We start from the raw sequence: 26,011 nt of genomic DNA, 5'->3' as shown, positions 1-26,011 counted from the left end.
CATCCACGTCATAGCCCGAGACGTCACATGATACCAACACGAAATATTTAGGCGGTAGGTGTGTTCTTTTTTAGAATCACTTTGCCGAGTATACTGGCGTTACAGCCACTAGGCATATTTTATTATATACGCGTAGAAATAATATTTAAAGATTTCTATTAATGTTAACTTAAAGAAATACACAATAATATGTTTCATTTAATTTGTATAAATGGATTATAAAGCGTTTTTATGAAGCACATTTGTTCGGAATACACTGTAACTATAATCGAACGAAGGTGATATTTTGGCATAAATTGGTAACATTTATTTGACAGTTGCGGTGATGACACTTCATATTTGTTTATATTCTTTACTATAAGTATTTGTTTCATTATATTTACTGTTTTTATTAAGTATGTACTTTAACGCAATATTATAACTTAACCTTTAACTACACGCGCTGGCGTATTTTGTACGCCATATATAAGAATTATACTGCAAATATATTTAAAAATTTAATTTTTGACCTTGTTTATATCTCTAACCTATCATTGGAATGTGCTTTACAATTTGGTTTTAGTTTCGTTATAATCAGCGTTCTGGGAATATCGTAATTTACAATTTATTATTTGTTGTTTCCGGTGGTGGACAATATACGCCACGATTATATTAATATAAGTAGTAATATAAGTACATATTTCAATTGTTTTTCAGTCATTATGGCACAAAATATATTTTTCTTCGCAAACAATACTTTTTCTCCTGTAAAAAATTACATTTCAAAAAATTTTTTATTAGTAATTTTATTTATCATCGAATCCAGTTATTCCATGATCCCAGTTATAAATCCCAATTGGCTTACTGAGAAGGAACTCCAAGTATTCACTGATACCGAGTAAGGTTTATAACAAACAACTAAGTGTATTTTTTCAAAAAACAATAGACAAATCCGCTGTTTTTAAGTGTATTTTCTTGTGGCGTATAAAGTACGCCACGCGTGTAGTTATGTCATAACTTGATGCGCGGGTAGTTAAAGGTTAATGCTTGGTTTCTATTTCTAAAGTTTTTATTTATTTACATTGAATATTAATTTGTTTTGCTGTATAATCCATTTCCGCAAAAATTGTGTGATGTATTTGATTTAAAATGAATTCAAGAATTTTTTGTAACTGGGCAACAATGCCAACTTAGATCTCTAACGTAAATAATGACGTGCAACGGTAAGTAAATTAGACGGACTGTACATAATAACAATATTAATAAAAATGCCAAATATCTAGAAGTGGTTGCAATAAAATTATAACAACCAGTAGAAACAAGAAGATTTTAGACACAAAGGAAATGTCAGTCACGTGTCAGGTGTCAGTCATCATACATCACATGTCACATGTCAACTTTAGTTTCCATTACTTTTATTGAAAGCTTACCTTGTTTGATACAAGTTTTATATCTAAATAAATACAGAAATACTGTATTAGTGTAAGTGTAAATTGTTAGACATTTAACAAAATATTAGCTATCATGGCTATGACATCTTCACAAGTGAAGAGAGAACAGCAGAACAATTTAACCGGGGGTACCGGTTGGCCAAGACGAAACAGCCAAACGGCTCAGCAAAATAATACAGTAGTGAGTAATCCTCCACCAACAAATACTTTTACACCTGCGGCAATAAACCGAATCATAAACTTATATCCTTTAACAAACTATATATTTGGTACAAAAGAACCCTTATTCGAGAAAGATCCAAGTGTACCTGCCAGATTCCAACGGATGCGTGATGAATTCGATAGAATCGGAATGAGAAGAAGTGTGGAAGGTGTATTATTAGTGCATGAACATGGTTTGCCCCATGTACTTCTCTTGCAACTCGGAACAACTTTCTTCAAACTTCCGGGTGGAGAACTAAATCCTGGAGAAGACGAAGTTGAGGGCTTGAAGAGACTGTTAACTGAGACTTTAGGCCGTTTAGATGGTGTCAAACAAGAGTGGGTTGTAGAAGATATCATTGGTAATTGGTGGAGGCCCAATTTCGAACCACCACAGTACCCGTATATTGCTTCCCATATAACGAAACCTAAAGAACACAAACGTTTGTTTTTGGTTCAGTTACAAGAAAAAGCGTTATTTGCAGTTCCAAAGAATTATAAGCTAGTAGCTGCCCCACTTTTCGAATTATTTGATAATTCACAAGGATACGGACCTATTATCTCCTCGTTACCACAGGCTTTGTGTAGGTTCCAGTTTATATATATGTGAAGATTAAATTTTAGTGATTAATTCTTTTGTATTACAGACTATAACTTCATTACATTGTAATATGGATTAGATGTAAAGAACTCTAAGCTATTTACATTAAATAAGCTAATTTAGGTTTAACGATTGTGTTATCAGTTTGTAACATTGGCTATATTTTATAAGAAGGTGTCCTAATGGTTAACTTCATATATTTTGACAAATATAATTTTTTTCAGATTGTATTTTCTTCCTCTGAATTCTTTAATAATGTTTTTTTATCTGTTTACAACTGACATCCAGGGTTCGTATTAGCATTTAAAATATACAATAATTCATAATAAGTAAGTAGTGTGGAATTTATGAAAACATTGTGTTTTTTTTTACAAGAAAAAAGTCCACATTTGGAGCAGCATATTTATGAAAAAGATACAATTTTACTCTAAATCTAAATCTTTGTCGAACATCTAACCTTATAAATCCTGATGATCTATATCATTTTACTTTGTTATATCTTTTTTATAACAGCTCGAGAATGACCGAATCAAATAAGCTAATTTCGATATTAAAACATTTGTAGAAGTTCAAGATGTTTGCCATGAAATAATGAGATATTGTAAAGATCTTCTTCCGTAGACTTCTACAAATATTTCAAAATCAAAAGTATTTTGTTGTTTATTTGGGTTTATATGACTGCGGACACTAAATCCATTCGCCACTTAAACTATATTTTACAATTACAACTTAAGTTTAATATCTAAAATATGTTTATACAATAGTCGATATACCAACTCATTATTTTCTAATGTTAATAAATAATTTAAATTAATGGGATGGTGGACATCAGTCAAAGAATACAGTAGCCATATCAAAAATCAAAAGTAGCCATATCAATCCAGTCCATCTCGAGTTATAAAATAAAAAAATAAGAGTCGGCAAAAAATGGAGAGTGCCAGAAAAAGTTGAGGGAATCAGAAAAAAATAGAGAATGTCCGAAAAAATTGGAAGGAGATACAATAAAATAGGAGGATGTCACAAAAAATTCAGTGCAGTAACTCTAGAAGGCAATTGATGAGGCGTTCTTTGCAAAAACCCCAGTTGTCCTTTTTTTTCGGAAATGGACTTATGGCTTCTATGGATTGAAGGACTAATTACCTACGTTCCTTGCGTAAGAAACTTGCATTAAAATTACAGTAGTCCAAAATATAGGCGATTCTGCCTAAACCCCATATGTCAAGCGCAATTCCCTTCAAAACCATAGTTGTTATTGGTGTTTTTGCGGGAAACTTTATCGCTTGGCTGTCAGAACCGTGGGCTGTCAGTAGGATTTTATAGGTTAAATATCCTTCGAATAGTTGTGTTGCGTGATTTTATAAGTAAACACCATTTTTCGTTCATTTTTTATTTTGGTTTATTACTATAAATATCGTTTTTCCTATAAATTAATGAAAAATTCCTGCAAAAACCCCATATGTCAAATGAATAAATGTCCTTCATAAATAAACAAAAGGAAAAAATAATGTTATTTATATTGTAAACTGTGTGTAATCATCAAAATAATAAATCACTAATTTGAGAATTTCCGTAAACTTAATAGGGTTCAATTAAATAACTTCTTTTTAAATATCTCCGATATTGTAAAAAGTGACATATGGGGTTTTTGCAAAGAACGCCTCGATTGTATTCATCACTAATTTTGATATAAGGGCCAGTGTGACTGTCAAATCAAGCCTGATTTCCTCAGGTGGAACATAACTCATTGTTGAAGTTATACTTCTTTAGGCATGAGGGTGAATTTTTACATTCCCTGGCGCATGCGCACACTGACAGTAAATTAGTCAATTATCGTTATATTATGACAGTATATTTAGTCGCTCAAACGTTATACGGGATCGTATTGGGTGTTAAAATCATCTGTCAATAATTGTTGGAGATTATGGATCAACAAATGTTATGTATATTAGTTTTTATTGTTGTGATGGCAGAGAAAAAAGCAAATTTATAATTGTAGTGACTTTTAAATAGTTTTAAAAGCGACAGGTACGTAATAATTGTAAGTATATTTATTATAAAATTTTTGTTCAGAAAATACGTATTTAGTTAAAAAATTTTCCGACAATTATTGTTTAGAAATCATTTGTGGCATTTTTCAATGTGTTTGTGTGTGTTTTATTCTTTTATTTTTTTTAATTTTTGGTACTGTTAATAAAAATTTTTGAAAAGTAGTAAGTATTAAAATTAGTTTAATATTTAAATAAAATATAAATAAACTGTTTAAAGTATATTAATTTCGTTGAAATTATATAATAGAAGTATAATTTCTTACGTGCGTACAAAGTACACACATCTTTTTTGTTAATATTTTTTCATCAACGTCTTTTTAATTTCTAACTGCCTTCCTCTCTATGGTAGTTGATTACATCCACCATTGAACAAATAATTTGCCATTTTGATCCAAAATCAGCAAGAATCAAAGGCGTTTTACTTCCTTCTTTTAAGGCTCAAAGGCATCACTGGTACAAAGGCTGGAAATTTACAATTGGCATATCAAACATTACGATAAAAAAAAACCATCATGTACCTACCACTTTTTGCATTTGATTTTGTAACCCAATGACGCTAATAGGCTATCCATAAGGATATGCGTAATCTTCAATAAAACTGGGATAACTGATGTGTCATCTCTGCTTTGTCTGTTTGTCATATCTCTCAATTTTTCATTTTGAAATTCGCCAGAATATGCTAATAATGGTTATGGTTAATGCATTGTCCTTAGATGCTGAGTGAATGCGGCTTTAGTCCCATGGCAACACAAACAAAATGGGCTTGGCTGATGCTGTGAGATTTTAATTCATTGATTGTCATTTCCTTCGCTGGTCACATTAAACAGCATATGATTTAGCCAGCATTTTATTCTACCCAAATGAGCAGATATAGTTTGTCCGCTAAACTCAGCACAACTGGCTAGTGATTTTAGTACATATTTTTTTTTGATAATTTTTGGCAAAATTACTAAGTAGTAATTATTTTTTTGCCAATTTTACAAAATTGGCAAAACTACTTACTAAAATCGCTGGCCAATTGTGTCTGAGTTTAGCAAACCAACTATACTTACCTACACTGAATATAGTGATCATAGGTCTGCCCACTGCTGTTCCAACCCTCTAAAAAGTTTACAGTCCACTCTCAACCCCAAAATAGAAAGGAGCAGCCCATTTCACAAACACTCTTTTGTTGCATTTCCTACCATGTTGGTGCTCCTAAGTCAGGTTCTTGAGGTTCTTCTAAAACTCTAAACTTTTTATTTATTTTTTTGAGATAAATAAAAAATTAAGGACAACGTTTGTGACTGACGCATATCGTAATTATTGATACGAGATACATCCTGAAGTAGTTCCAACAAAAAAGTAGACTCCTATATGGAAAATGTCCATTATGGCCTGCTTTTCAACAGATTCTGTTTGGATTAATGATGACTGGTGCAAAGCAAATACTTAAGTAAAGTGTTACATCTTGGTTTAATTTTGAAATTAATAGTTGCTGAGCAATTTAAATGGTCTAACTTATTAGAAACTAGAAGGCAAGAGTAAAATGCAATTTTTTTATTTATACATTTATTCACTGACTCTTATTACTACTTTTTTTTATAATATTTTTTCTTCTTTTTTCTGTACTCTTCAGTGCTTGACGAGTCGGAGCTGTCACTAGAGGAAGATTCTGTTGAAACTGTTTTACTTTTTTTACTTTTAACATTTGTCTTCTTTCGCTTTTTTAAGTCTTCGCTATCTGAAGAATCACTATCCGAAGTGTCATCGTTTTTGCTACGCTTTTGATCTGTTTTTTTGTTAGACCTCTTTTCATTTGAATACCTGTCAGATGTACTTTCTTTTTTCTGTTTACTAAATTTTTTGGAATTTTTTTCTATCATATGGTCATACTTAGATTTATTCCTTTGTTTTCTATCTGTTTCTGAATCTGATGAATAATTTTTTTTTGACCTGAAATAAAAAAATATTGTATTATTCATTAATTAAATAAAATGGTAGCATACCAAATCCATTAAGAAAATAATCGAGAAGAAGAAAATATTACAAGAGCAAATAATAACAAGTATTATCCCACGAATTTGTGACTGGATTGGGAATGAAAACTTTGACTTAAACGGTCCCCTGTGCTGTTGCTGTTACAGTTCATAGCTAATACTCCTAATATTTAAAGCACTTTCGAAGATCCCCACACTTCTTTCCCAAATTGCAGAAGCAGCACTATTCAATGTTTCTTTTCTTGCTTTGTTTCCAAAACTGCTGCTTCGCTGCAACCATTATATCCAATAAGGATTTTTTAATTCAATTTAGGAATTACTTATTTCATATTTTCATTACTCGAGCAGTTTACTTTAGTACTTACTATGATGTACCATTGGCTAGCGAATGTCTAGCAATAATGCAAAATAATTGTAGTCTGGGCTGATTATCGGAGAATAGGCCATTTTTGGGAAAAGTTATTTACCAGCAATTTTATTGCTGGAATCGAATCTTATTATTGTATGTATTAATAATATAGATATGCAAAGTCCGCAGATAGTGTGCTACTTTTTTTATAAACAAAATGGCGCTCGAAAATCGTGTTTTTTTCAATTTTTGCTCTATAACTCCAAAGATTAACTTTACACCAAAAATACTCAAATAAAAATTCACCGCAATTAAATTTTGCATAGAGACGTGTTTTTTTCGATTTACTTCGACTAAAACTTTCCCCGGAAAAAGCGGGTTTTTTCAACAAAATCTTTAATTTTCAACTAAACTTTTAGATAAGTAATTGTTAATCAATAATTAAATAACTTGGCAGTGTAAAAGCCCTTTTCGTATAGATTGTAATTCCAGAATCCGATGAAAATTGAATGAACAGTTTAGCAACAATTGAATTGTTTTACGGTCGCTATAAAACTATAAAAATTTACGGTCGCTATTAAATATAAATATACGGTCGCTATAAAAATTTACGGTCGCTATAATAACGACAATAATTATGATGCTTAAGAATAACTATGATTTTTTCATAAAAAGACACTATACCTATCTAATGTACTTTACAGAATTGAAATTGGACTATTTAAGCGGCCTCAGGAATATTTTAAAATTATAAACAATTTTTTGGCTTATAAACAAATAGAATATCTCGGGAAATATTAAACTAAATTAAATTGTAAAAACGGTATTCCAAAAAAAAGCGGCAGGACGCTTCTTTTAAAAGAAAAAATGTTTAATTATGATGAGTAGTTCCTGAGACACAACCGGTCAAAGTTGACCGGAATTTACGGCAAAGATATAAACAATAGGATCATAATTTTCAAACCGTCACCTTTTTATTTTTGTCCTCTTTCTCCACAGCAATTTTCATATCCTTAAAATACTCATAACATATATTATTATAATAAAAACTATCGATAATACGTGTGAAAATTGCCAAAAATAGCAAAATTCCAATCAAAAATTAGGTTGGAGAAAATGTACCCTCAAAGCTCAAAATCAGTATACGTTAAAAAATTTGCATTTTCTCGGCTTCCCATGGAGCAATTTCCTTCATTCTTTTTTTGTTCCCAAGTAACTCGAGTAGAGCCATCGAACTAACGCATTATTAAATGTCAGACTTGCTTTTGTTTTGTTATAATAAATTAATTTATTTATTATAACACAAAATTTTAATTTGTTTAAATAAAAATTGTTTAAATAATTATACAGCTTTCAAATGAGAATATTTATGTTTTTAACTTTAAAAGGTACACTTGTAGTAAGTTTATCTAAAAAAAGCCTACAACTGGAAAAAATATGTAAATTTCTGTTCTTTTAAATAAATTAATCTATTATAACAAAACAAAAGCAAGTTTGACATTTAATAATGAGTTAGTTCGATGGCTCTACTCGAGTTATTAGGGAACAAAAAAAGAATGAAGGAAATTGCTTCATGAGAAGCCGAGAAAATGCATTTTTTTAACGTATAGCGATTTTGATCTTTGAGGGTTACATTTTCTCCAACCTAATTTTTGATTGTAATTTTGCTATTTTTGGCAATTTTCACACGTATTATCGATAGTTTTTATTATAATAATATATGTTATGAGTATTTTAAAGATATGAAAATTGGTGTGGAGAAAGAGGACAAAAATAAAAAGGTGATGCTTTGAAAATTATGATCCTATTTTTATATCTTTGCCGTAAATTCCGGTCAACTTTGACCGGTTGTATCTCAGAAACCACTCGTCATAATTAAACGTTTTTTCTTTTAGAAGAAGCGTCCTGTCGCTGTTTTTCGAATACCGTTTTCACAATTTAATTTAGTTTAATATTTCCCGAGATATTCTATTTGTTTATAAGCAAAAAAATTGATTATAATTTTAAAATATTCCTGAGGCCGCTTAAATAGTCAAATTTTAATTCTGTAAAGTACATTAGATAGGTATAGTGTCCTTTTATGAAAAAATCATAGTTATTCTTATGCATCATAATTATTGTGGTTATTATAGCGACCGTAAATTTTTAATTAACAATTTAATTGTTGCTAAACTCTTCATTCAATTTCCATCGGCTTCTGGAATTATAATCTATACGAAAAGGGCTTTTACATTACCAAGTTATTTAATTATTGATTAACAAATACTTATCTAAAATTTTAGTTGAAAATTAAAGATTTTGTTGGAAACCCCCGCTTTTCCGGGGAAAGTTTTCGTCGAAGTGAATCGGGAAAAACACGTCTCTATGCATAATTTAATTGCGGTGAATTTTTATTTGGGTGTTTTTGGTGTAAAGTTAAAATCTTTGGAGTTATAGAGCAAAAATTGAAAAAAAAAACACGATTTTCGGGCGCCATTTTGTTTATAAAAAAAGTAGCACACTATCTGCGGACTTTGCATACCTATATTATTAATACATACAATAATAAGATTCGATTCCAGCAATAAAATTGCTGGTAAATAACTTTTCCTTGTATTTTGCTAATTAGCCCAGAGTATTGGTATAAAGCATGAAACACTTAAACCAAAAATATCCCATACCTACCTATAATAATCTCGGTGCTTTTTCTGATCTCTATCACTTTTTTCAGATCGAGTGTGTTCCTTTCTTACCCCATTATCCCTTCGTGATCTATCCCTGTCATGATATTCATATCTATTCCTTTCCCTGTCTCGACTTTGCCTTCTAGATTCACTTCTTGAAACTGATCTGGATCGTGACCTATGCCGTCTGTCTCTACCACTTTTTTTGGCTCTATTTTTATCTTCTCGTATTGAAACTTGATTAGTATCCGAACTCTTATGGGAACTATTTTCTTTATTCGTATACCTAGTTGGTGTTCTTGATTTATCTCTTCTATTTCTATCTCGACTATGAGTTGAGTTTGAAAATGATTGATTTTGATTATTTCTTTTTGGTGATTTTCGTCGGGTTTTGTAGTTTCCTAAAATAAATACTAAATTTAAAAACAACATCGTATATATTCTATAATAATATTACTGAAACTTATATATCAAATATAACCCTATTTGAATCCCTATGGTCTTAATAAAATAGAGTTGAAGCAGGCTAGAGGAAAAAATAAAGTGGCAAGAATTTAACAATTAAACTTGACTAAATATACGAATATTTTAAAAGATCTCACTTTATTTATGATTTTTGTCGTGGAATAATGAAGTTTAAGACTTGTTTTATCAAATTATGCAAGACAATTATTGTTTTATTAAACTATTTTTTTTTTATTAAAACAATCACAAAAAAATATCTATCTATAGGGTTGCCATAATTTATGTCATAATTTATTATAAGTCAAAGGACAAAAACATATTATCCTTGCATTTTGACACCCCCAAAGTTAGTATTAGTATTATCAGCGCAAATGCAAACTACTTTTGAATCCATAGAGTACCTACTTTTTAATACATTTTAAAACATGTTCTACTAAAAGATCAGATGTTTCACCCGGAAGTTACTCAAAAAATAAAAGTTTCACGTTGACACCTTCATTTTGCTTAAAATAACGAACACGTACCGGAGTCAGTTTGATTTCGTTTCTGTTTGAACTATCAATAATTGTAACCGTAATAAAATTTGCATCTTTGAGATATGCGAGTAATCTGTTGTTTTTTAAATATTTTTTTTTTTTAGTAAAGAAAAAAATCCGGACATTTCTCATATCCGGACATGTCTTTCAAATCCGGACTGTCCGGACGAAAAATCCGAACGTATGGTAACCCTACTAGTCCAGAAAGCCACTGCGCATCCGCTAGGAAAAATATTCCGATCCGGATTTTTTGCACAATCTTACTCAAAAAGGACCCCTTTTAACAAATTTGCATGTTGCCAGGACCAAAAGTGGGTCAAAAATTTTTTCAAGGTTTTTTTTTTGTTTTTTTCCTAAAATTATTTTTTTTTTGCATGGAACACAGTTTTTTTAGGTTTTTTGGATCATTCCAAATAGAAAAGGTATTTAGTAACATTTCTCTGAGTTTATAGTTTTTGACATTACAAGCGATTAAAAATTGCGAAATCGGCCATTTTTAACCCTCAAAAACTATGTGAAAAACTGAAAATTTGAATGTTGCCAAGGTAGGTAGATATTCTTTAAACATCAATTGATGAAATCCCGAAGAGTTTTTTGCAATACAATATTCAGAACTCCTTTGTTTTTTAATTGCTAATCAAGCGAGCGCGACACTATTTTCCACCGGCAGTATGGTGCAAATGAAAGGAATAAATGCGTTATTTCGTAAACCGGCGACTTTAAGGAAAAATCCCGAAACAGGTCGATTTTTATTTTTAAGTTATGATATTGTGGCATATATGGTATACTAGTGACATCATCCATCTGGGCGTGATGACGTAATCGATGATATTTTTAAATGAGAATAGGGGTCGTGTGCTAGCTCATTTGAAAGGTTCTTCAATTCTCTATTCAGTAATATAAACATTTATATAATTATTTATACAGGGTGTCCTTCTACTTATTTTTTTGTCAAATAATTTAATTTAATAAAAACATTTTGGACACCCTGTATAAATAATTATATAAATGTTTACATTACTGAATAGAGAATTGAAGAACCTTTTAAATGAGCTACCACGCGACCCTTATTCTCATTTAAAAAAATCATCGATTACGTAATCACGCCCAGACGGATGACGTCACTAGTATCCCATATATGCCACAATATCATAACTTAAAAATAAAAATCGACTTTTTTCGGGTTTTTCCCTTAAAGTCGCCGGTTTACGAAATAACGAATTTATTCCTTTCATTTGCACCATACTGTATACACATGCAACGGTAGAAAATAGTGTCGCGCACGCGTGATTAGAAATTAAAAAGCAAAGGAGTTTTGAATACTGTATTGCAAAAAACTCTTCGGGATTTCATCAATCGATGTTTAAAGAATATTTACCTACCTTGGCAACATTCAAATTTCAAGTTTTTCACATAGTTTTTGAAGGTTAAAAATGACAGATTTCGCACTTTTTCAATTTTTAATCGCTTATATGTCAAAAACTATAAACTTTAGAGAAAAGTCACTAAAGGCCTTTTCTGTTCGGAATGATCCAAAAAAAGGTCGGTCTTGACGGTCCAGTTAGCTGGGGCTCAGTCGATCGACAAGTTTAGTGGATTTGCGATTTGCGGTCGCTGGTTCGAGCCTCAGCTAGGTCATGAAATTTATAAAAGGCCAACGCCGTAGTATAAAACTCAATAGAGTCTACGGCTTGGTCTGGAATAAACTGGCGTCTGATCGGCCTATGGAGGAGCGGTACGGGAAGGGATAAGGGCTTCCGGCTTGGTGATACTCCTCCATAGATCCCTACCGAAGGGCGTTGACGCCTAAGAACGGTGTATACATACATGATCCAAAAAACCTAAAAAAACTTTGTTCCATGCAAAATAATAATTTTAGGAAAAAAACAAAAAAATGTTTAAAAAATTTTTGACCCACTTTTGGTCCTGGCAACATGCCAATTTGTTAAAAGGGGTCCTTTTTGAGTAAGATTGTGCAAAAAATCCGAATCGGAATATTTTTCCTAGCGGATCCGCAGTGGCTTTCTGGACTAACCATCTATCTTTCTGCCTATTAGATACCTAGCTTCCAACATTGTTGCCATTATTTTTAGTATTTTACACTAGAGTAGTCGAGAGGAAGGAAAGATTTTCTAGGGTAATCCTGTGCTGACTATAACTTTACTAGTTACATACATATTGCTTTTTTATAACAGATTTTATAACAACTGTAGTATAATAATGTTCTAAAGAAACTTTAGCTGAAAAAACTTATTACCTTTTCCTATATCATTATTAGATTTGTTTGTAGACCTTCCATTGTCATCAAAATGAGCTACCCCTCTTCCTTTACCAAGCCACTTAACTTTCGATACACTCTGGCTGAAATCTACATGTATCCTTCTATCATCAATAAGTATATTATCCATTTTAAAATACGCATCTTCACATGATTTCCTTTCAGCAAATTCGATAAATGCATACTGCAAAGAATCTCCAGTTTTTCTGTCTCTGATAACTTCACAAGAAACAATTTTACCAAATCTATTAAATATTATTTCTAGATCATCATCACTAGTTACAGGATTTAGTTTACACACAAATAATACGTTTTCTGGAGGAGCCATATCTGCATCTGGTAAATCCCCTACCATTTCTAAGATTGTAGCTCTAGCTTTAGCCTCTCTTTCTGCTTGCTCTTCAGCAATTTGTTGAACTGTCTTGCCTTCTGTTTCATCGATCTCTTCATCGGGAGCTATTCTACCGCCTTGAAGACGTTCAGCACTAGGTGATGGTGATCTGGATGGTACTACAAGTCTCTTTGGGTCTGGGAAAGGATCACTTAGAATAACTGTGTGAGTGATCCTTACATCTTGATAAGGGCAATCATCATTATCACAAATAACCTCATTGATTTCTTCTAAAACACTCATTCCTTCAACTACTTCTCCAAAGACACAATGTTTCTGATCAAGATATATTAAGTCTTCGCCCAAAGTGAAGAAAAACTGGGATCCAATCATGTGATCTTCATTTCCAACAAAAGAAATAAGTCCCATCTTTGTATGTTTAATTCTTGGTTCATCTTCAGCTTCAAAATATCTGTAAAAGAGAATCAAATGAAAGGCTCTAAAAATATTTTTAGCACACACATTCAATGTGGTAAAATATTTTTATACTGCAAAAAATTGTTGTTTTTTGAAAGAAATAGAACATGATATCTATGGTGTGCAAAATAAAATAGGATGCTTTATAAGAGGTCAAAGAATGGAACCAAAACACATAGAAAATGATATATGGATTGCTTATCTAAAAAAGCTCTATGCAGGGGAAGAACAAATGACACTAGAATCGGACACACCAGAAATTAGCACAAATGAAGACGTTAAGTAAAATAATTACACAGGAAGTTCGAAACACACTTGAAAAGCTGCAGATAAAGACAGAATAACAAACAAATTACTCAAATATGTTGGAGCAACAATAAAGATTCGAATATTTTTTTATTAAATTTCATACATAGACAAATATTTCTAGCATGGGTTGCCTATCAAAATTGTGTCATAGCTATCCTTAAGGGGGGGCCAACAATATTCCAAACACATTTTTTTTAAAGTATGGTAGAATTATTTTATTTTTAAATTAAATAGGCATATTCAGTACAATTCATAGATTACTCAAGGAAAAATACTGAAAAATAAGCCAACAGTGGCAAATTTTTAAAAGAGACCTCAAAATAGAATAAATTTTGCGGTGGACATCAGAACTCATCATTGAATCATGGTAAACAAAAAATTCAAATAGATTTTTATTAGCTTATGAGTTTCTCGAGGTAAAGCTGTCAAGTTTTTTTAGTTATATCTAATTTTGACTTTTTGATACCACTCAGAAGTCAAAATTACGATTTTTTTTTGAAGTTATACCTCTTTAGGCACGAGGGTGAATTTTTACATTCCCTGGCGCATGCGCACACCAACAGTATATTAGTCAATTATCGTTATGACAGTATATTTAGTCGCTCAAACGTTATGCGGGATCGTATTGGGTGTTAAAATCATCTGTCAATAATTGTTGGAGATTATGGATCAACAAATGTTGTGTATATTAGTTTTTATTGTTGTGATGGCAGAGAAAAAAGCAAGTTTATAATTGTAGTGACTTTTTAAATAATTTTTAAAAGCGATAGGTACGTAATAATTGTAAATGTTTCAGTACCCTAATAAAAATTACATAGGTACCTACCTATTTGGAAAATTTAAAATGAACCTATCAAAATAGCATGTAATGCTTTGATTTACATAATTTGATTACCATCAAAATTTCTGTCAATATTCACCTAATATATTGTTTATGTTTTGTTGTATTTTAATATTTCAATATTCTACAAAAATCAAAATAATTTGGTTAAATTCAGAACTGTCAAAAGTTTAAACCTTTTAGTTCGTCGATTTTCCCACATGATGCAGGTGTCTCCGTGGGTAGAAGTGTAAAATATATGAATTCCAATACTAACTGCGCAAATATAAACTGGTTCGAACCCCAATAGAAACATTTATTTTTTTGTTTTTTTTTATACATTTTATGATTTAAGTATATTTATTATATCATTTTTTTTTTCAGAAAATACGTATTTAGTTAAAAAATTTTCCGACAATTAGGTATTGTTCAGAAATTATTTGTGGCATTTTTCAATGTGTTTGTGTGTGTTTTATTCTTTTATTTTTTTAATTTTTGGTACTGTTTTAATAAAAAATTTTGAAAATTAGTAAGTATTAAAACTAGTTTAATATTTAAAAAAATATAAATAAACTGTTTAAAGTATATTAATTTCGTTGAAATCATATAATAGAAGTATAACTTCTTACGTGTGTACAAAGTACACACACATTCTTTTTTTGTAAAAAAGGGTGAACATGAACATATTTATTATTGTTAAACAAAAAATAAGCATACAACAAAAAATATCTCAACAGCTTTACCTCAAGGAATGTCTAAAGAAAATATATACAAAATTCCAGGTGGGTCAGTCAAGTAGTTTTTGAGCTACAATGTCTACAGCCTTTGAAAAAAGGAGTTTTGAGGAAAACGAGTTTAAAGTATTGTCAACTTTTATTCTCAATTTCTTTTTTGTCTTTCAAATCAAAAAAGATGCACGCCGGAATATCTTTTTGAATCGCGGAGTAATTTACATAAGAAAATAAAAACAGCTGTTGACCATTGTTCACTACGTTCAAGCGTGCTGGCGCTAACCTTCTGCAAATCAAATCGCAGCTAGGGCTATTTAACACTATCTCCTTACCTTCGACTCGTTTTATAGCAAGTTCGTGCCAACGCGCTTGAGCGTAGTGAGAAACGGTCAACAGCTGTTATTATTTTATTTTATAAATTACTCCGCGATTTAAAAACATATTTCGGTGTGCATCACTTTACCATTTGACAGACAAAAAAGAAATTGAAAATTAAAGTTGACAATACTTTAAACGCATTTTTCTCAAAAATGCTTTTTTTCAGGCTGTAGACATTGTAACTCAAAAACTACTTGACCAACTCACCTGGAATTTTGTATATATTTTCTTTAGACATTCCTTGAAGTAACGCTGTCAAGATATTTTTGTTTTATGCTTATTTTTTGTTTAACAATAATAAATATGTTTTCACCCTTTTTTGCAAAAAAATTCTTTGTTTAGATTTCTGAGTGATATCAAAAAGTCAAAATTAGATAAAACTAAAAAAACTTGACAGCGTTACCTCGAGAAGCTCATAAGCTAATAAAATCTTTTTGAATTTTTTGTTTACCATGATTCGATGATGAGTTCTGATGTCCACCGCAACATTCATTATATTATTTTGAGGTGTCTTTTAAAAATTTGCCACTGTTGGCTTATTTTTCAGTATTTTTCCTTGAATTTTTTCTTGAGTAATTTATGAATTGTACTGAATATGCCTATTTAATTTAAAAATAAAATATTTCTACCATACTTTAAAAAAAAATGTGTTTGGAATATTGATTTCAACCCCTTCGGCCCCCCCTTAAGGATAGCTATGACACGATTTTGATAGGCAACCCATGCTAGAAATATTTGTCTATGTATGAAATTTAATAAAAAAAAATGTTTCATCCGGCAAGCAGATGGGTACATTTTGACCTCCTATTCGGATCTCGTACTAACATTAATAAAAAAATTATAAAATACCAGAAGAATGGAGAACAAGTGAACTAACTCTACTATTAAAAAAAATAAAAAAAACAGCCAGAAAACTGCAGAGGTATAAATTTGTTAAATACTACCCTAAAACTTACAACTAAAATTTTACAACAACTAATGAATCAGAGGATAAATAGAGCCAATGAACAACAGAGTTTTCGTACTGGAAGATCATGTACATATGCAATTATAAAGCAAATTACTGAGAAATCACCAAAGTATAATAGATATCTGTGTCCCATTGAGTTGAGGAAAGCATTTGACAGAGTAAGACTCAATTCACCTTCTGCATAACAGAGAAGTGCCCCTAAATATCATAAAAAATATTGAAAACATCTACCCAAACAACAAAATGGAAGTCAGAATAGATGGATAACTTACAAAGCCTATAGCCATGGACAGTGAATATGACAGGAAGACTCATTGAGCCCTATGCTCTTCAATTTAATCATGGATGAAATCGTCAAATATGTCAACAAAGAAAGGGGATACAGAATGGGAAATAAAGAAGTAAAAATTCTGATATATGATTTTTGCAAAAAAAAACTTGTTTGATAACTTCAGTAATAATAGTTGACTATCCCTCCCACTTAACCTTCCGATGACCAACCTTTTTTTGTTACACGGATGACCAAGGGGGGGAAATGACCCCAGGTCAAAAATGACAATTAACAAAACAATAGTTTTCTTTTTTTATTTTAAATTTTTTTTTGGCATGGACTTTATGTCATTCAGCCAGTCACAACATGAGTATTAGTGTGATGTGTAGTGTGTATGTTGAGTAAGTGTCTTGTTACTTTGCAAAGTCGACGTCATTAGCGTAAAACTACTTGTAATTACACATAATAGACGCTATTTTACTAAACATCAACTTCAGAATATATTTTTTATTCGTAAAATATACGGAATTTTTTTATTTCAAAATTTGAGGATATCTAGAATGATATTAAAGTCAAATAAAAAAATAATGAGTTAAAAATTAAAAATACTTTTGAATTTATTAAAAAAAAACATACGCTGGGGTCACAATTTCCCCCGCTTGGTCATCCGAAGGTTAAAGGGGACGGAAATATTAATAAAAAAATTAAAATATTCAAAAATTATTAAAAAAATCTTTTTTTTTTCTTCTTTTCTGGCTTATACAGGGTGTCCAGAAACTCTACCGACAAACGAAGACAGGAGATTCCTCAGATAATTTTAAGAGAATTTAACCAAATTCACCTAGTCTAAAAATGTTTCCTAGGGAGCTAGAGCTCTTTGAAGATGGCGTTTTGTAATTAGTTTTTCTTAAATATCTCCAGAACGCTTCTAGTTAGAAAAACGAAAATTGGTTAACATATTTATCTTCTAGAGATAAATCGATTTCATCCATTGTGAATTTCTAGTACCAGTCATAGGCATCCTTTTTGGGTGGGGCAACGGTTATTTTATCGCATAACTTTTTTGTCTTTAAGTTTTAAGCATTTTTGATACTGGATTATTAAATTATAATGTATTATAGCACTAAAAGGTACTCTTGTTTTAAGTCGGTAGGATACACCGTTTTCTAGAAAAATCGACTTGAAAATTTTTTGTTTCCTAATGTTGAAAAAAAATTGGAAAAAATTTTCAAACAAAAACGGTGTATTTTACCAACTTAAAGCAAGAGTACCTTTTAGTACTAGAATACCTTATAATTTAATAATTTAGTGTCAAAAATTCTTAAAAATTAAAGACAAAAAAGTTATGCGATAAAATAACCGTTGACCTACCCAAAACGGACGCATATGACCGGTACTAGAACTTCGCCATTATTGAAATCGATTCATCTCTGGAATATAAAGAAACATACCAGTTTTCGTTTTTCTAAATAGTTTTTTTTTAATTTTTTTTTTATATTCAAAAAACGAAAAATTTTCAAATCGATTTTTCTAGAAAACTGTGTGTCCTACCGACTTAAAACAAGAGTACATTTTAGTACTAAAATACATCACAATTTAATAATCCAGTATCAAAAATGCTTAAAACTTAAAGACAAAAAAGTAATGCGATAAAATAACCGTTGTCCCACCCAAAAAGGATGCCTATGACTGGTACTAGAAATTCACAATGGATGAAATCGATTTATCTCTAGAAGATAAATATGTGTACCAATTTTCGATTTTCTAAATAGAAGCGTTCTGGAGATATTTAAAAAAACTAATTACAAGACGCCATCTTCAAAGAGCTCTAGCTCCCTTAGGAAACATTTTCGGACTAGATGAATTTGGTTAAATTGTCTTAAAATTATCTGAGGAATCTCCTGTCTTCGTTTGTCGGTAGAGTTTCTGGACACCCTGTATCTTTAAAATGATTTATTTTCTATGAGATACAATTCGCTGCCTAAGAATTACAAGGTTGTAGGTATGGTTACAAGGAAACTGAGAAAAATAACTTTGAATATTTTGACCCTTAGATTTCATATAAAACAAAGTATATTTGCTTTTGCTTTAAATGTAATAGTTAAAAGTCATCTACAAGAGCACATTAAAAAAACGAAGAAAAAATATTTAATTTTTCCCATATTTTTATTGAGAAAATTAAATAACATAGAACTTTGCAACTCTAACAAAAAATGCAAAAACATGGAACATAAGTCTTTGTAACATTATCTTCTGATCAGCAGTTTTACTGTTTATGTTTAGACATGTTGGAAAACATGTGAACATAAAAGTATCTGTTTACTTCTGGCATCCACCTATACATAGATTTCAGAGCTTCCACTTTGTTTTGTGCCAAGGTAATTTAATATCATTTTTGTTTGTTTATATGAGTATTTCGTCATTTTCGGCAGTATGTCTCCTCTCAGTTCGTTGTCTTAAATTGATGATTTTGTATTCACACTTTGAAAATGATACTGCAGTATAATTCAGTTTTGATGAATAGGTTGAAAAATCCAGAAAATCTTGCTCTTTCAATTGAAGTATAGTGTAAGGCTTTCTTGTGTTTACTTTCAAAAGGACTCTTACTAACGAAAGTGGAGAAAAGGATTCAGATTTTTTCAAACTGTGTTCAATTGCACTGTAAACTGAATCAACCTCTTGTATGAAGGAATGTCCAGGTACTGAAAACTTTATTTGAATTTTCTTTAAGTTCGTGTTAGTTTTTAAAATATGTACAATTGCAAAACTCATAAATTTATTGCGATTTTTCGGAACGCAACTATCGCTCCACAAAGTCAAATCCTCCAATAATAGATAGTCTTCTACAACCCTTTTCAGGATTCTGTATACAGCACTGGCAATATCATTCCCAGCCCGACCATGCATTGCCTCTGACCATATCACGCAATAAAGAGTCCAGTTTATGGAAAGGTTGGCTGTCATGTTATATATATTTAGCTTACTTTTATAAAAGAAATTTTTGACGTCTCGTTTTGGACATGTCAATACATTAAGTCAAAACACAGTACTGCCTTACCATTTTCAATATCCGTCTTTTTATCTTCTCTCATTAAAAGTGCAAGTATTTTTCATATTCCTTTTTCTTTTCTCCATTAAGGGTGTTTTCTTTATTCATGGAGTCTATTTCAGCACATAGGTCACACAGATATTTTGGAGGTTTATTAAATGAATAATAATTGAATTCAGTTCAAAACATTTTGCGATAAACATTAATTTTTACTGGAGTCAAGTCTTTCTCCTTTATGAAATCCTCGTACATAGGACCATGTTATACTGAGTTTGGAAAGTTCACTAAAATTTTGCGAAAAACATAGTCCTATGTTTATGTTTAACATAGGACTATGTTGCGCTTTTTACATATTTTCACAACATACACCAATGACTTTCGATTAATTTTAGAGCATTGCATGAATATATTTTAGATTCACAAAGTTCTATGGGTGCCTTATGATACATAGAACATTGTTATATTAAAATTGCTGATTTTTTAATTTTGTTACATACACCTTTGTAATACTTAGGCAGCGAATTGTCTACCAAACAAAGTCTATCATAATACACTAAACTGCAGAGATTACGATGGACAGGGCTTGTGGTTTGCACGCATGAGGATAGAATCCTCAGGGAATTGTTAAATGCAAGAATACAAGGAAAAAGACCTGTTGGAAGACCAAAAAAGAGATGGGAAGACAAAGAAGAGGAGGATGCCTAAAAATGCATTTATGGAAAACAACAGCAGTAAATCGAGATTACTGGAGAAGCTTGCTGAAGGAGGCCAAGGTCCGGTTTGGGCTGTAGTGCCATTGGATGGGTGGAAAAAAATTATTTACAGCTGAAATAAAACAGAAAAATCAAGATGTTAAATGTGTAGTTTCATATCTAATTGTGATCATTCTCATACTCACAACTTTGATTAATAAATTTAAACTTTATACTTAACTCAAAAATTGAATGCTTTGCTGGAACAACGTTGTAAACGCCATATGAGATTTTGTCGACACCTTGAGGAAAACACTTTATAATTGATCATATTCAAAAAAGGAATCTTTTATTAGCATAATATTATAGACTAAAGGATGCATAAAGTAAAGTCTCATAATATTCACCACAGTCGGCAGTACATTATTTTGTTCATGCGGTACGTTTTTCTATGGAGCACCCACATTTGAAACTATTGGAGGTTACAATGTTGTTCCAGCATAGCATTCAATTGACTAGTCTGCTGATTGTTCTCGGTACTTATATACTGTGGTCTGGAATTGTGTTTTTCTTCCTGAAATATTTCATCTGCAATTGTAGCAGACCTTATCAAATGCATGCAACAACAGTGGTAATCTGCTGTATCTTCATGCTCACATGAGTAAGACACAAAGGATTCCAACCTCTGTACATCATCTTCGATAATGTCTACTACAGTTGGAGATGAAGCAACAGAAAGAATCCATTCCAGACAATATGCTATAACCACCAAAAGAAAGTAGCCTATACTAAAGACATATTATAATAGCTAGACTGAGCTCCGCTATCTAAAACTATTCAATGATTGTGAAAAAGAAAACTGAGGCTATTAGGTGGGAAGTCTCTTTAGGAGGAGTATTTGATAAACTCTCCTACCTCATCAGAGTTTGTAAAATCGGGACAGTGGGAAAGTGACACCGTCAATAAACCCAACATCATTGGATAAACCCCGGCGATTAGAAAGAGACTTCTGACCTAAGAGCCTCAGTTTTCTGTCGCAATAGTCAGATAGTTTTAGATGTCAGCGCGCAGTCTAGGTGGTATATGTTAATGGCCTATACTTCTTCATAGAATAGGAAAGAATAGAATAACAACAGAGTTTTATATCATTTACCTTTTATTTGGGCCATCTAGTAGTCCATACATAGAGGATCCACCACTTCTAGACCCAGTGGGATCACCAGTTTGAGCTATAAATCCACGACTTATAGTATGGAATAAGTTATAATTGTAATACTTCAACTTGCATAGCTTCAGAAAATTCAGGCAGGCTCTGGGCCTATCATTCAGGTACAGATCGACTGTAATATCTCCCAAAGTTGTTTCAATTACAACGGACATCTTGTTGATTTTATGATTCTTTAATCACAAATAAATTAAATTACATTAATGAATGTATTTTCATATTGTACTAAAAATAAAAATAAACACGTCCGACGTCCGACAACATAACATAACCTTATGTATTCTTCTTCTTTTTTCACTTATATGGCTTGCTTGCACTTCTCCATAGATTTATAATACTTTAGTATTATCATAGCCACCTTTACTTAACAAGCCATGAAGAGAAAAAGGCAACATCGCAATTGATGACGTGCGTAGTCCGACTTTCGGACTACCGCTTTTGAAAACACAATTTTAAAGTAGAAATTCTGGTAAAATTTATAGTATTTTTTGAGTCGAACAAGAAAATATTATTGATTAGAAGTTTGTACAAAATAAAATTAAAAGTACTTCCTTGTAAGTAACGTTTATTATACAAAAAAAAAACCAATAACAAGAATATACATGGGATTAATTTTTTTCGAATCCTAAGAAAACTAATGAGTATTTTTCAAAAATTTAAACGCAGAATGAAAGATTACGTTAGGACCGAGGGCCGAAAGTCCCTGAAAACTTCTATGTTTATTTTAATAAGTTACAGGGGCGAAAAATTAAGAAAATTTAGTGTGATTTTTAGTTTCAAATATGTCATTCAAAAACAACTTTTCATTCATTCTAAGGGACTTTCGGCTCTCGGTAATAAAGTAATCTTTCATTCAGCGTTTAAATTTTTCAAAAATACTTATTAGTTTTCTCAGGATTTAAAATACACTGAAAATTTTGACAGGCGTCAAAATTTTGCATTTTGTTCCTTTCCCTTTAAAGTTTTTCGCTATTATTTAGAAACACCCTGAATTGATAAAGAACAAAAATCTAGTTGTTAAAGTAGCTAACTTTTTTTTATTATCCAACATAAACGAAATAATAAAAAAAAAACAGAATTTAAGAGGAAACAGTAGCGATCAACAGGTAGCCAAAACGCGTTCAAAGATTGCGGCTGTAATTTTGAATATTTTTTCGAGATATTTGGCACACGTATTCGTAATATAATAAAGAATGGCGGTACAGAGCCCAATTTGAAAAATATATTAATATGTGGAAATTACTCTGTAATTAAATACAATATTAAAAAAACGAGCCTGTACCGCCATTAAGAAGAACAAAAAAATACACTTTCTTCAAATAAACTTTTTTATCCGATGCCTAGATTTTGTGTCATTTTGGAACTATTAAAATTTTTTATTTCATTAGTAGTTCCAAAATGACACAAAATCTAGTCATCGGATAAAAAACTTTATTTGAAGAAAGTGTATTTTTTTGTTCTTCTTAATGGCGGTACAGGCTCGTTTTTTTAATATTTTATTTAATTACAGAGTAATTTCCACATATTAATATATTTTTCAAATTGGGCTCTGTACCGCCATTCTTTATTACATCACGAATACGTGTGCCAAATATCTCGAAAAAATATTCAAAATTACAGCCGCAATCTTGGAACGCGTTTTGGCTACCTGTTGATCGCTACTGTATCACCTTAAGAAAACCAGAGTCTATAGTTGGGTTTTAATATATTATTATTATTATACAAAAAAAAAACCGATAACAAGAATATGTGTAAAATACTTTATTTTAAATAAATAATATCTTATTTTAAATTATATACAAATATCGCTAGAAATAACTATAACAACAATTTCTCACATGGTTTGATGTGAAGTGTTGGGGTTTAGAATTAACTGCTTAGCAACAATATTATTACAGCGTTTGTTAAAGAATCAGGCTATAACATATTAAAAAAATCACTTGAATCGGCCAACAGGTTTAGTAAATATAAGACATCAAAAATGACAATAATTTTAAGTGGACGCATTTCTATATGCACGTAAGTTTATATAAAAATATATTATACTATAAAATATAGTATATAAAAATATATTATATTGAACTAAAATCATCTTAATACATACCTTTTAATATTCTTTATAATTTGGAGCACGAAATATTGTAAAATGTTTGAGTTTTTCTGTAAATACAGTGAATATTATTTAAAAACATTTAAAAATAAATGAGAACTGTCAGAATTAACCGGTCTACGCTTAGATGTTGCCAAGTTTCAACTTCATGGCTTGTAAAGTAAAGGTGGCTATGGTATTATATATCTATGCACTTCTCACTCAACACGAGTGAATTTGACAGCACATTTCCGCCAGTGGCGAATCTAGACTTTTGCCTATGGGGTGGAATTGAATTGAAATATATATCGCTAATGGTAGGGGAGAGGGGAGCAAAGTATGCTAAATTTGCAGTCACTCGAGTGTTATGGGAACCTATTGAGTTGTGATTATTAGGTCCTAAAACCAAAAAAAGCTAAGTAAAATTTTCCATTTTAGTGGGGACTTTCCATTTTTTAATTTAATTTTCCATTTCCAACAATCGTTTTTTCCGATTATAACGCCATCTATCCATAATTCGAAAAAATGTCACGAATAACAGTTGCTTATTTTTACGTAAAGAATCCAAATCTGCAATAAAAATTTGGGGGCCCCATTTAAGATTTTAAAGTAACCCCCACCCCACCACCGTGGGGGGTCGTGTTTGGTACCATTCGATAGATTTTTCAAAAACATTTTGAAAGTGTATTTTGCAGTTTTTCGATCTGATGTTCATTTTGCAAAGTATCGCGGGGTTTGTATTTAAAATTTTAAATTTACCCCCCACCCCTCTCCGTGGGGGTCATGTTTGGTACCATTCGATAGATTTTTGAAAAATATTGAAGACGTATTTTTTAGTTTTTCGATCTAATGTTCATTTCGCGAAATATTCGCTTTTTTGTGAAACTTTTTGACTCGCCCATTTCCCTACGCCCCGTTCAAATCGTCAGATTGTTTAAATATACACTCTTTTGCATGTATGTACTTAACTTACCTTATCTTAATCTGACAATTTCGAGTATTTTTAAGGATAGATTTTTTTTCGGGCCCCCCTTAACGAACTTCCCTACCAATAGATGGTAGAGGTACATCTGAAGGGTACCAGATATCTCCCCATATGATAATCTGACGCGTTCGAGTAACTGCAAAAATCCCCCCTTGGGCTCTCCTACCATAATGGTCCTCACAGACCTCACCCGACCGAAGGTGTAATTTTTTTAAATAACTTTATATGCTCAATCTGTATACGCTTGATAGAAAGTTACCTCTGTAGTTCCCTTAAATTTAGTAAGGTATGTTTACCTCATACATTTAGCGTATAGTTCCAAGCTGCACACACATACAACAAAGTAAATCCCAGCCCAGGGAACATGAGACTCCCGGGAGTGAGTTACGATCTTCTTCTTCAGCCTGTTTAATAACATCCACCCCTGGATAAAGGCCTCCCCATGAGTTCTCCGTTCTTCTCTGTTTTGGGCTATCTGATGCCAGTTTCTCCCCATTTTTGCTTTGATGTCGTCTAGTCATCGTTTTTGCGGTCTTCCTCTACTACGACTGTGCTCGCGTGATCTCCAATATACAATGTTTCTCGTCCACCTTTCGATGTTTTGTCGTGCCACGTGTCCTACTCAGTTCCATTTCATTTGCGCAATTCTTCCAATTACATCTTCCACCTTCGTCCTGCTTCGCACGTCCTCATTTCGTATATGTTCCTGTTGTAAAAACAACAGTTAAATTAATTCGCATTTTTGTAAATCTGTTTGGACAATCTGTATTGTGTTTGAAAGATTTAATTCTCTGAAAACTTGAGTGTTAGCGTTGTGTTAGTTTGATAAAACGGACATTTTGCTATTTATCGTCTTCGGGGTAAAAGGCATGTCGCTTTGCCAAAGAAGAATAAACATGTGTGTGGTCCTTTTTCAGACAGAAAAGTGTAAACTAAGATATTAATGCAGTGATTTGAATAGAATCACTGCGTTAATATCTTAGTCTCTCGCCAGCCTCTTTGCGAGGTGTTAGTGAATTTCGCCATGAAAATACGTTCTCCGCAATAATTAGACTAAATACTCTTACTCTCTCTCTCTCTGTCTCTTTCGCTATTAAGACAATAATTTATCGTTAATTCAGCATATTTGTTAAA

At 31.6% G+C, this 26,011-nt stretch overlaps 2 protein-coding genes across 2 annotated transcripts; one reads left to right on the top strand and one right to left on the bottom strand.

Moving 5' to 3' along the window:
- Positions 1 to 1,357: 1,357 nt before the first annotated feature.
- Positions 1,358 to 2,462, top strand: LOC114330829 (cleavage and polyadenylation specificity factor subunit 5). The gene has a single exon (XM_028280241.2). The coding sequence runs from the start codon at positions 1,504 to 1,506 to the stop codon at positions 2,239 to 2,241; it is 738 nt and encodes a 245-aa protein (XP_028136042.1). The 5' UTR covers positions 1,358 to 1,503; the 3' UTR covers positions 2,242 to 2,462.
- Positions 2,463 to 5,817: 3,355 nt separating this feature from the next.
- On the bottom strand, positions 5,818 to 22,093 carry LOC114330828 (peptidyl-prolyl cis-trans isomerase sig-7). Its single transcript, XM_028280239.2, has 4 exons — positions 21,732 to 22,093; positions 12,530 to 13,353; positions 9,273 to 9,672; positions 5,818 to 6,215 (listed from the first exon to the last, which is right to left on the bottom strand). Exons 1-4 carry the CDS (start codon positions 21,956 to 21,958, stop codon positions 5,852 to 5,854), a joined length of 1,815 nt encoding a protein of 604 aa, XP_028136040.2. The 5' UTR covers positions 21,959 to 22,093; the 3' UTR covers positions 5,818 to 5,851.
- Positions 22,094 to 26,011: the final 3,918 nt, after the last annotated feature.

This window comes from Diabrotica virgifera, chromosome 7, assembly GCF_917563875.1.
Source record: "Diabrotica virgifera virgifera chromosome 7, PGI_DIABVI_V3a".
Taxonomy (NCBI): domain Eukaryota; kingdom Metazoa; phylum Arthropoda; class Insecta; order Coleoptera; family Chrysomelidae; genus Diabrotica; species Diabrotica virgifera.
The sequence above is the reverse complement of the archived record's forward strand: the minus strand, read 5'-3'. Positions and strand labels throughout refer to the sequence as shown.